Source organism: Priapulus caudatus, unplaced genomic scaffold (genome assembly GCF_000485595.1).
Source record: "Priapulus caudatus unplaced genomic scaffold, Priapulus_caudatus-5.0.1 Scaffold24, whole genome shotgun sequence".
Classification (NCBI taxonomy): Eukaryota; Metazoa; Priapulida; class Priapulimorpha; order Priapulimorphida; family Priapulidae; genus Priapulus; species Priapulus caudatus.
This window is the reverse complement of record NW_014577085.1, coordinates 602274-615267: the sequence shown is the minus strand read 5'-3', so window position 1 is coordinate 615267 and position 12994 is coordinate 602274. Positions and strand designations below refer to the sequence as shown.

General features: G+C 44.5%; 1 protein-coding gene across 1 annotated transcript in view; it reads left to right on the top strand.

Annotated features, from left to right (window-relative positions):
* The window catches only part of LOC106813637 (protein O-mannose kinase-like), a 20186-nt gene extending 8458 nt beyond the window's left edge, over nt 1-11728 (top strand). The window contains exons 4-5 of the mRNA XM_014817828.1: nt 10795-11287; nt 11643-11728. Of these exons, the coding sequence (XP_014673314.1) occupies nt 10795-11287; nt 11643-11728 (579 nt within the window). The remainder of the gene's footprint in view (nt 1-10794; nt 11288-11642) is intronic.
* Nucleotides 11729-12994: the final 1266 nt, after the last annotated feature.

The following is a 12994-nucleotide window of genomic DNA, read 5'->3' as shown; positions in this document are numbered from 1 at the left end:
ACGCCAACCGTTGGCCAACGGCATTGCAGCCAACCACTTGCCAACCCGTGACCATGCCAACCATACGCCAACGTGGCCAACGTCATATTGCCAAACCACATGCCAACCATGACCGTGCCAACGTTTGCCCAACGTCTGGCCAACGTCATATTGCCAACCGTGACCGTGCCAACCAAATGCCAACGTTGGCCCAACGTAAGCATGCCTATCTGGGCAGTACAGCTGTACACGTAGCGATTGTTGCGACTGGGCAACAAATATTCAAAATTGTTTGATATTCCAGCCCGACGAGTTTTCTGCGGCGTCAAAATCGGTGACGCGCGGCAGCGCACACGTGCGCGATTTCTCGGCCGATTTTGTTGCCTGCGACAAATCGCCGGTTCTGTCCGACAAAATCGCCACGTGTGCGCCGGGCTATTTAGTTAGCTAAGTTACTATGTCCACACTAGCGTTTTTATTACCAGCAGGCATAGCCATATTTGCAAGCGCAAGGGTGGCGATGTTGATCATATTGTACGCGACATGTGATATACATTGCTATCATGATTGCTATCAGCGAGCCAGACAACTGCGTCTAATTACAATACGTCTGCAGTCAGTACTGCCAGTGTGTGTACAGTATCATAACCACTCCTGATATAACACTAGGTGTCTGGTATATATTCTAATGGGTAAAATGAAATGCTCGCGAATGGCCCACGTCAGCCCACTAAATCATTAGACTCCGGCCGAGCGAGATTTTTATTAATAATATAACATTACATATTAATAATTTCAAATGCCTATTATTGCATATTTCAGAGGATTTGGATTTGCCAAAAAAAAATCGGCGATACAGATCTTTTGGGGATACCAGATTTCAATACCTGCGTATCCCCGAATGGATACCATAATAAAAATCTAATTTCGACCCCTGCTCAGACAGCTGAAATTTCTCAAAGTTCTAGCAAGTAATTCTGAAAACGATTCCTGAAAAACATTGTCGGCAAACAAATAAACAGCACTTATAGACCCCACTTCCCACAGTCTGACATGCTAAATATCTAGTAGAAGTCTATTGTTTGCATTCTGTTTCTAGCATTAAAATGTCATTCAGCGTTTACCATTCAATATTATTAAATACAAACTGTTTATTTGTTTTTTTTTTATTTTGTTTATAAACTGAACCAATGAAAATACAATTTTGCACAAATACAGTCTTTATTTTGGTCCCGAAGGGCCGATACACTATTGCCTTTCGGCCTTCTTCACAGCAATTCTGGCACAAGAGGTTAGCCTACAGTTTTAAACTTCTTTTTTCATTTCGCATTACCTCATGCCTGCCTCGGCTGACAGAAAGCACATATGGTCAAGTCTTTCCTATGGGCACTTGCCTATAGTAAGGATTATTCGACTGGGCAACCACAGACAATGCCAGTTGCGCCACATGCACAGGTCTGTCGAGATGGAGCACAGGTTGGCGGTAACAAGGGCGCGCACCACATGTGTAATCATACTCACTCATCACAAAAGTCAATGTCAGCTTTGTGCCTCTGAGACAGCCGTTCTTGAGTAGAGCACACGTGGGCTTCCTGCATTCAGTACAATAGCACAGTTGGCTCTAGCATTTTGTTGCCAAGTGTACAGATATGTGTCATGCAGGATCACTGTACTTGGAATGTTTTCGCGGTCTGCCAATGGGAAACTTGCCACAGCTGTTGTCTTCCGCATCTGGCTTGACCGCTCGGTCCATTTGTTGCGATCACCAGTTTCCGCCTGGTTTTCCAATTGCCGCGGAGCGTTCTCTTTCTCTGGGGCTTTCCTTTACAGGTTTAAGGATGGTCTATCAGCCTCTGTGGTGTCATTATTTCTGCGACATCACCTCTTTTGTACTTCAAGTAGTGCTCACCACTTTCGTCCAGGACAGGACTCTGGCAGCCATGACAGCCGTTCGCAGGCACGGGTGGAATGCAAACAGTTTGGGTCACCACATTTTTTTATCTGGAAGGTGTAATGTCTTTCCTAACATGCTGCTCTCACAGGCTGTGTACGACTTTACTTTTGATGTGTGTACCTTTCTGCAGCTTTGACAAATTCATGTCAAGGGAACAGCTCTTCGTCAAAAGTCGCTTTACAATGTCAATTTTCTTCTCAGAAAACGGGATCCATCACTTGTATGGCTGGCCCTCCTTCAATGAACAGGACGGCAAAATCTATTTCTCACCAATGACTGCGCAGTTTCAACAGACATTCTCCATGCCATGTTGTATTTGGGATTTTTCTCTGCATGAGCCCGCGAGCCTGTTTGACATCGAGCCACATTCCGGAAAGAGGCTTTCTGCTGAGTATCACCCATTTCTCTTGAGAGAGAGCAATTTGTAGTCCAAGTTGAAGATGGACAATTATACGCCTCTGCGTGCGATTGGTCCAAGCTATGCCATTGGTGCACAAGCGTGGCATGGACTAGCAATATCAAGTCAAGTTCCTTGAACACACAAGGATGGTTCGCACACTTGCACGGATGCCAAAATTGTTGCCGATTGGTCTGTTCCCCCACTGTGAATTTCAAATGATTTCTTGTCATCCTTGGCAGCCAAATTTTACACCAACGGTGGCGCATGGCGGAATGGTTGGAACCTTTAAAGGACAGCAATCACTTACCACAGTTGTCACGGGCCTCGAACAAATGACTTCCTGTGAACTTTCTGGGATCTCAGTTGCAAGTATCACTGACGGGGACAGAAGCCGAATGGTCATATCATGGTCACAGGCCCCAGAGTTGTGTCGGTGACGGGAAGCAAGTGTTTTCTTTCCTCGGACTTCCCGTTACACTGGGCAGTCTGGCCTCCTCCCAGGTGGCATTTTTGCCTTTGTCATCACTAGCAAAAAGGACTGGTTGCTTCATCCCTCAGTTCAACATGCCTTCTCTTTGGAAATACTGCCACTTAAGCTGCACAGCTAATGGTCATCTGGATGGCCTACACGAAGGTGACGCCTCTGTATCTTATACTGAACTGAATTCGAGACGTGAAATTGAGTGCCGTATGTCACATAGGATTACTGGAGGCAAACATGGCAATCTCACCAGGCATAGCTGATGGGACTTTTAGTACCGAGCGGACATACTTCAGCTGCTTTTTGGCTATCATTTCCGTTCGAGTGACAGCCACTCAGACAAATGAGCAACAGTTGTGTCGCCTCTCATCCAGCAGCACACAACAGACTCGACGACCTCTTGTAGTTTGTCAATAGAACATTGACAAACACATGCTGGTCGAACCAGTGCTTCATGCGACGCCAGCATCAACAATTGCCTGTTTGCCCCAAGGAAATAAGACGGAGTCTCTCTGTCATCACCGCGTTGGCTGGAGCTGAGGCATCCTGAGCTTCAGTGCTCGTGTAGAGTACAGTCTCTCACTGCCTGGAGAAACCCTTGGTGATATGTCCAATTTGCTTCTGAAATGTTCCTTTGCATTCTTGTGTGAAATTCGTGCAGACTTGGTCTGATTTCTGAAGAGCCTTGCCCTTGTGTCAAGACCTCGGGCTCAGATCGCGTCAGCTTTGACTTGCACAACACATACCGGTGGTAGTGCGAAGACCCACCAGGCAAAACCGCAAAAATGTCAACTGGCACAGTAGATTGTAATTCGCTCAAAATATCGAATCTTTGTGTGGCACTTTCAAATTGGCACTATCCAAGTGCGTTGACTCATCAAAAAACACTGGCAATGTGAGTCAGCAGTCTTTCTGCAGAGTCCAAAAGGCGAGTATTTCGCGTTTGATGGTAATTCCAGAGCTCTTTCGTGGTCCAGTGTTGTATCTTTCTGCCGATTGTGTCGAACAGGATGATCCAGAGCTAGTGCCACAATGAAGTCTCCAGTTACTTCGAGGTATTTACTATAGCCAATTAGGACAGTCAGCCAGTGTTTGAACTGTCTGTTCCGCTGTCTTCATGCTGGGTGCTGTTGCATGATAGAGCTTGCAGAAGTAAACTGTACAGTGCCTCGGCCATTGCTCTTCAGAGCTGGACTTTTCATCTTGACTTTTCTTCCTTCTTTCTCTTGACATCATTGAAACCGCGTGTACTCTGCAAGGCTGCTGGAACTGGCGCTGAACGCCCTTTCCTTTCCGAGTGCATCATTTATGACTTGATGTTTGGTTTGTTAGTAACCACCAAGCGCACAGAATGATCTGAAAATATCAAATGATCAAGATTTAAACTTTTATTTGTTTTCTGACATAAAAACATCTGACAGTAAAACTGATGGAATATGCTCCCCAAAAGTAGCATTGGACACACAGCCTTTAATACCATCCTACATATATCCATATTTAAAAGTTTCACAAGCGTATCTTTCAATGAGTCAGAAGTTTACGGGCCCAGACAAACATACTCGGATTAGACGGACAAAGCGGGACTATATGATCCCCCGATTTTTATTTGTATATGCCTAGCCATGACGTTGTACATAAGGGCATAGCCCGGACTGGGTGAGACAAACAATATAATATAAAGCAACAAATACCACCACATTGAACACAAAACATAGACAGGGTCAAAGCGGTAGTAAATACCATGTATTTATATTTACTGCGTGACTACAAAGCCCACTAAATCTGACACTTACATCAAGTGAAATTCTAAAATTATTATGGAGCATACAATAACCACTCTAAATCTGAAACTAAAAATACGGGAAAAAAATTAAATATAATTTACAGTATTTATCATGAGTCAATGACATATAAAATGCAAAATTGACTCTACACTTTGCATATTATTAACAGCTGTTGTTCTACAGGACTGATGTTAACTTATGTCAGGAAGCAAAAAGTTTCGACTATATTCAATACTTTAATATAAAATATTCCATGATATTATAGTGCTACCGTTACTGCAATTTGGTAAAATCTGCATATCAAACGATCAATATAAATCATGAATATTTATTTCATTACACTACAGAGCTATTAACAATTGTTTCGAACGGCTTAAAAATGGCACCTTTAATAAAGTAATTTCAAGGTCCTGTTATTATATAGGTGTGCCACTATTCTCAATTTTATAATAGTTTTGTACCTGCAACATAAATATTGCTTCCTCAGTGGCTGGACACAGCCACGGGCGGTGAAATCTAGGCCTCTTTTCTTGAGAATAGTCATCAAGTATAAGATATTTGTACATCTCTGCTCTTCTTCGAGGATTCCCTTTGAAATTGTCACTCCAGAACTTTGAAAATGAAAAAATAACATCCAAGACTGAATAGTTGCTACCCAAAAAAATCAAATATAATTAAAAGTTAAATATACGTATTTATTTAATAAAAAATAACATTTGCATCAAATGCATATTATAAAAATCATTGCATTCTATTAAAATGCTGAAACATATATGCGTATTAAATCCAAAGTAAAACAACTCTTTTACAAGAACATCAGACTCGAATTTAAAAACTGCCTCGTCTAACATGACGAAATTTAACTCGAGTTAAGCTAACTCGAGTTAAGCTAACTCGAGTTAAGCGTTAACTTGAGTTAGCGATTATGTGCATCTAACATGACAACAGCGAGGAGCCGACTCTCGAATACCCGGGATGTCAACCTAAGTACAAGTGTTGCCGCCATATCGTGAGTTATGTACTATTCGCTAACTCGAGTTAACCGTCTATATGGGGCCTTAACTCGAGTTAAGGTATTACTCGAGTTAGCTTAACCTCGGTCGAAATTAGCGGTATCCCGATATCCGTAGAATACCAGATTCTTGTGCGGGATACCAGATTTCAATGCTTGGTATCCCGCCGGGATAGTAAAAAAAATCGTCATAATCGGATAGTGGTTTGTTGAGCTTATCAACTTTTATACGGACAGCGCACCTGAGCTAAGTGCGACACTGAGCGCGAGCGCCGTGCGCGCCCTTAGTTACTAATTTACTATGTCACACTAGCGTTTTTATACAGCAGGCATAGCATATTTGTGGCCGATGTTGATCATAATTGTGAACATGTGTATACATTGCATCATGATTGTATCAAGCGAACCAGACAATGCGGCTAGACAATACGTCTGCAGTGCAAATGCACTCGGCCCACTAAATCGAACGTTGTGCTGCATAATATTACAATGTTCAATGGATCCATCGTCATGTGCTGGAATTTTCGCATATTCCCCTATGGTTTACATCGATTTTTCACCCGTTTAAATACACATGAACAGCATAATATTTTTTATACTTTGAACTTCACTATAAATGTGGGTGTAAATATCTGTTTGAATGTTTCATGAAATATGTCAAGAACATTATAAAATATTACCCTGAATACATGGTAAATTTTTGAATTTTTGGGTACCCGGTACAGTTTCACCATTGATGCAAAGTCAGTTGGAACTGCATTTAACGACTCACAAATTTATACCATTGAATTTAAATAATTAAACCAGCTATACCTTGCAATTACTGTAGTATTCATCTAGTACTATGTATATCTGTCAAGATTAGGTATAAAATATGTTGGGATTTGTTTCGATATGTTGATCTGAATAGTCAACAAACCGCTATCGGCGGTGTTTTACAAACTTAGGAACCCTAATACAACGATTGAGATATCTGGCTATTATTTGATTCTACCAAACACACATCGAACAAAATTTGGATTTGGCTGTTAGTATATATAAGTAGCTTTTAAAATTTATGTTCGATTTCTTTCGATATGTTTGAGTAGAATAGTCATATAAACGAACCACCGGTATGTGGGTGACCAGACTATGCATGCACTAAACTTAGGTCACAGTCTTAGTCTTTAAGTACATTTTGCAACTAGATTGCAAGTCCCTGTGTCTTTCAAGGTTGTTAAATGATTAACTTCCTTTCAAGCTTATAGTGGGACACAAAAAGATACCTACCTGCTCGTTTTCTTGGGTGGAAATGACCGCTCATTTGCCATTAAATTTGAAAGGGCATCAACAGTAGTACTAGTAGTCGTAGCCTCTTCTGCGATTTCCGCCAAGTCTAGTTCCTGTCCCTGGGGGTTCTCGGTACAAATAAACTTTATAGCTTGTACACGAAGTTTAAAAGATTTGGCAACTGACAGCCGGGATCGACATCAATGCCGAATCAAACGATCCCAACATTTTCGAACATTTCACGGCTAAATCGCATCCTTTTATAACAGGATGATATTCCTCGTGCAGCGAAACGATGCGTACATTGTTCTGAACTGTTGTCAACAGTCGTTTTTTCTTCATGTGGGCGCATTTACCGAAAAGCAGTGCAAGACAAGTGCTTGGGACTGGGTGCCGCCATTTTCCGCACGCGCAGCATTCGCATGCGTGTGATCACATTTCCATTTCCGGCCATTTCCGGGTGATCACATGACTTAAAAATGGTGGCGCCCATAGAAAAACAAAGAAAATTGACAATAAAATGTTTAGGCCATTTCCTAATTTTATAGAGGTGAGTTAATTGGCTGCATGCCGCAATGTGCAGGGTTATGCTTCGTAATAAATTCATCTTAAATTTATATTAAAAGTCCAATCGATGCATTTGTTGATTTTCATTTTTAAAAGTGCGTCAAAACATGTTTAGGGTCGCAACTATTTGGTTAGGTCGGTTGGGTAACCGGAAACAAACAATTTTTTGTGTACGCCTTATGCGTATTAAGAATTTAGTAAATAGATTTTCGTATTTATTTAGATTATTTTTAGTTGAAACGCCTTTCAAGTGCTGTGACTGCACTGGGGCCCAATAAAAAAATCTTTGTTTTAGCTTCACCGCACCCCAGGGCGATGGTTGGCATGATGCTAGTTGGAAATGGTTGGCTGCATGACGTTGGGCCAACGTTGGCGTATGGTTGGCAAACGTTGGCCCAACGTTGGCGTATGGATGCCAAGATGCTAGTTGGCAAATGGTTGGCTGCATGACGTTGGGCCAACGTTGGCATATGGTTGGCATGATGCTAGTTGGCAGAATTGGCAAGTGATTGGCTGCATGACGTTGGGCCAACGTTGGCGTATGATTGGCATTGTCACGGTCGGCAAATGGTTGGTTGCATGACGACGTGGGGCCAACTTGGCGTATGGTTAGCATGGTCACGGTTGGCAAGTGATTGGCTGCATGACGTTGGGACAACGTTGGCGTATGGTCGGCATGGTCACGGTTGGCAAATGGTTGGCTGCATGACGTTGCGCCAACGTTGGCGAATGGTTGGCATGGTCACAGTTGGCAAATGGGTGGCTGCATGACGTTGGGCCAACGTTAGCGTATGGTCGGCATGGTAACGGTTGGCAAATGGTTGGCTGCATGACGTTGGCCCAACGTTGGCGTATGGTTGGCATGGTCACGCGGTTGGCAAATGGTTGGCTGCATGACGTTGGACCAACGTTGGCGTATGGTTGGCATTGTCACGGTTGGCAAATGGTTGGTATATATATATATATATACATATATATATATTGTTATTTAATTGTGATATATATATATATCAAACCAAAAAACGCACAGACACACAAACACGTGCGCGCGCGCGTGCATACCATCTTTATATAGGTGTGTGTGTACGTCGTGCATGTACGAGAGTTTACAGCGGGCCTATACATACTAATATCTAATTATTGCAGATGAATTCAGCAGTGCCTTGCTCGTCAGCTTTGATTAGCATTATTAGCTGACGGCACATGGCTGCCGTGGCTCTAATCACAGTGCATGGCGAGTGGCAGCAGGTGGCGGCTCTCAATGCATCATCATCAGCATCCTCTTAATTGCCAGGCAATGTTATACCCGATGTGTCACCATCGTCAAACGAACACATGCACCAAGAGGCAACACATATCTCAAACCCGCCGCCGCTCCCCCGTGCTTTCGTCATACACTTAAAAAAGCTAATTGCTTCATCGAGGCAAGTGTCTAAAGGTGCGTCATTGAAATTAGAACGCTCTGCTGCTCAATTTTATATTTGCTCTAGCTGTTGTGAACATGATATTAGAAGGGCTGGCTCGATTTCGGTCGAAAAAGCTTTAGAAGGTTACCTTTTTGCACGAGCAGCAGAGTGTTCCAATTTCAATGACGGTGGCGCACCTTTAGACACCTACACTGATGAAGCAATCTGCTTTACGTGGGCACGCTCGCCTTGCTATAGACGTGGTCGTGCGGGATAAATTTCATACAAGTATTAACTAGCATGTTTTTATTATTATCCTTACTACATTGACAGTGCACCTGTATTTAGGACGGATAAACTTCGCAACAAAAAGCCTACATACACCTACTAGTACTGTGCACTATGCAAACATCACGAAATGTTCTTATTGAGCCAGAAATGTGCTCCGAAGTTAACAATTTTCATGCTATTTTGAAACTCCGTCGGACAGAGTTTTTGCGTACAGATTGAGCGATTTGACTGAGAACGTTAATAGTAGGCCTACGCTAGCGCAAGTAGTTCCTGGAATAAAACACAATATTTGTTTGCTGATTGCACAAGTAATCTAGATAATGTAATATGATTGAAACAAATTTCACAATTTTGTACTGAACAAACATCGAATAATGAATTATAACTTGTTCTATCATAGAAAAGAACTGTTATTGAAAACTGCGATTGCGTGTATATGTCCCAGATGTGTAAACACTGTGTAAACATTGAAAGGAAGAGGTTCGCAAGACTGTTTAGGTTTGCTGAAGAAATGTTATGAATCTAGCAATACAAATGAGTTGTTTTTCAACTTGGACGAGCTTACAGTAAGTAGATCTATGAATTTTGCTGCGAAAACATGCTGTTTTAACCATCCCACCAAGCAAGGTAGTGGCGACGGTGACGGTGTGTGTGTGTGCGCGCGTGCGTGCGTACGTGCGTGCGTGCGTGCGCGTGCGTTACACAGACTAGGCTATGCTGGAAGAGAAATGCACAATAAATTCAGGACAAGGAAGGAGGACTACTGATGAAATTAAATAAAGATAAACATCTTGTACGATCACATCTAAATTAAACACGTAATTCACTTACACTTACTCTCGCACCGGCTCGCCCTTATAATAGTGTGGCTGTCAAACACGTCAACTCTCTTTCCGTTGCGACCTAGAAACAACTAACTCGCTTCCTCTCCTTCTTAGAAGGTTTGCCACCGTTGAAGATGTTCTAAGAAAAATTCACGATAACTTTATCTGTACCGTATTAATATTAACGAGAGACATTTTAAGGAGACGAAATTGTAATGATGGAAAATGCGCCTTCGGTATAATCAGCAATCAGAGATAATCCAAAGAGTCACGTATGATATATAAAAAAGGCTATATTCTACATGCACACATGGGTAAAATACGATACTAGATACACAGCACAGCATGCATAGTCAACTTCAAACTCGGACTTCCCAACACACGTCACGCGTCGCGTCACACTCGTCTCTCCCCTGCCCTCTCTCCCTCTAGCTAGCCCTTTAAAGGGGGATACACGTTCTTTCGTCCGTGTCGATCGGTGTCGCTGTTCTAGCTTCAGCAACAGCCTTCGGCGTATGCGTTGATGGTGAGAACCAGCGCTATGGACCTCAGCTGTTCTTGTTTTATTGCTGTTTCTTATCTGTATCTGCGTTGCTGCATCTTACGACTGTCGACCTCACTAGAAATCGCACCGTCGCATGTACGTCGCGTCGTACCGAACGACACAGATTTCGCACGTTCTCGAAATCTGTTTCTATGTCGCGATATGAAACTTTCGGTCGCATCCTTTGCATGATTGCATCGCTACAAAGTGTAATCATTTTCTGTCACAGACGTTACGTAGACGTGTTTACTAAACTAAGACATTATTTTATTTTACTTTACAGATACAATTTCAGACTACGTTTAAAAGGCATAAGATCGTGCTGATGCAACTTCCTATAGCCAAAAAGAAGATGAAGTATAAACAAGCACTGGCAAACTACCAGTTGCTGCAACCAAATCCGCTTGTAGTGCAGCTGATTGGCGTCTGTGAGATAACGCAGGAGTTTGCTGTGGAATACTATGAGCTAGGTGACGCCCGATATGCAGAACAATACATTCAGTCCTTAAGTCAGGAGCAAGCAGACGAGCGGCAGCTGCTGCTGTGTATGGACTACGCAGCGATCAATCTTATGCTGCATGAGAAGGGGCGATGTAATGCCGATCAGAACACGTGGAAGACAACTCTTTCTCAGTACCTTCTCTCTGACGATATGCGCCTGCTTCTCAGTGACATGGACATTTTACCTGAAATGGGTGTCGAACCAATATATAGGAAGAAAGACGTTTCCGGTCCAATTAACGCACCTGAATACGCGCTTGTCGCCTCACGGAGTTGTAAATGTGTGCAACGCACGCACCGCACGCACGCACGCACGCCACGCAACAGCACGTACGCACGCAGACCGCAACGCACACGCCCCAGACGGTTTGACGCGGCCAAACGCCCCAGCGGCCCCATGCACGCACGCGACGGCACTGCACGGCACGTCACGGACGGATACTCACGCGCAAACATAGCCGTCTTCTATGAGCGGTGCGTATGTGCTGCGTGCGTAGCTGGCGTGCGTGCGTGCGTGGTCGTGCCGTGCGGTGCGTGCAGTGCGCACTCCGCGCGCTCGCGCGCGTTTGTGTGTCACACGTCGCACTTCGTTCCACCCTGGTACATATTAGCGTTCCCGCACTACATTAGTTGTGATCTACGATCCAAGCTTATATTTCCTCGCCATCGTGGTCAACAGTCGCCTGCCTGCTCCCGTCGGCGACGTCGCGCACTGACAGGCGTGCGTAGCATTGGGCATGCGAGGCGCGTTAAGCATATCCGGGCAAACAAGATACCGCCGTAAAGGACCACGGCGCGGTCCGAAAGACGATGTTTTGACGAATGCGTTCTGCACGGGAGCGGGTACGTGCATCGGGCCGTGTGCGTGTGCTGTTGTGTGTGTGTGTGTGTGTGTGTGTGTGTGTGTGTGTGTGTGTGTATTTGTGTGCTGTGTGTGTGTGGGGGGTGTGAATGTGTGTTGTGGGTGGTTGTGTGTGTGTGTGTGTGTGTGTGTGTGTGTGTGTGTGTGTGTGTGTGTGTGTGTGTGTGTGTGTGTGTGGGTGGTGTGTGTGTGTGTGTGTGTGTGTGTGTGTGTATTTGTTGTGTGTTGGGGGGGAGGTGTATGTGTGGTGTTGTGTGTGTGTGTGTGTGTCGTGTGTGGTGTGTGTGTGGGTGTGTGTGTGTGTGTGTTGTGTGTGTGGTGTGTGTGTGTGTATTTGTGTGTGTGTGTGTGGGGGCGGGTGATATGTGTGTGTTGTGTGGGTGTGTGTGTGGTGTGTGTGTGTGTCTGCTGGTGTGTGTGTGTGTGTGTGTGTGTGATGTGTGCTGGTGTGTGTGTGTGTGTGGGTGTGGTGTGTGTGTCGTGTTGTGGGTGTGTGTGTGCTGTGTGTGTGCTGTGTGTGTGTGTGTGTGGTGTGTAGTGTGTGTGTGTGTGTGTGTGTGTGTGTGTGTGTGAAAGGGTGTGAGTGTGAGAGCTCGGCGGCTGCTGCAGGCACACTGGGGGAGCGGCCAGGGCGGACGTGTAACGCGGCGGGGAGGTTGAGCGGGTTTCGAAACCTCAACAGTCCAAGCCGGCTGTCGTGCGAAATGTAGAGCATTGCGTAGAGCGTGCGTACGACTCACAGCATACCCGCCCTCCCCACACGACACACATCACACACACACATACCACGCACAGAAAACGCACATCACGCACCATACGCACACGCCACAAAGCAACACCACACGCACGACGCACACCGCACTTAGCAGGCACGCACGCCACGCACGCACACGCACGCAACGCACAGGAACACGCGCAACCGCACGCACGGCTACGTACGCACGCAACGCGCCGCACACACACACACCGTCACCGTCGCCACTACCATTGCTTGGTGGGATGGTTAACATAACAGGCATGTTTTGCGGCAGCAAAATTATCATAGATTACTTACTTTAAGCTCGTCCAAGTTTTGAAAAACAACTCAATTTGTATTGCTATGATTCATAACATTTCTTAC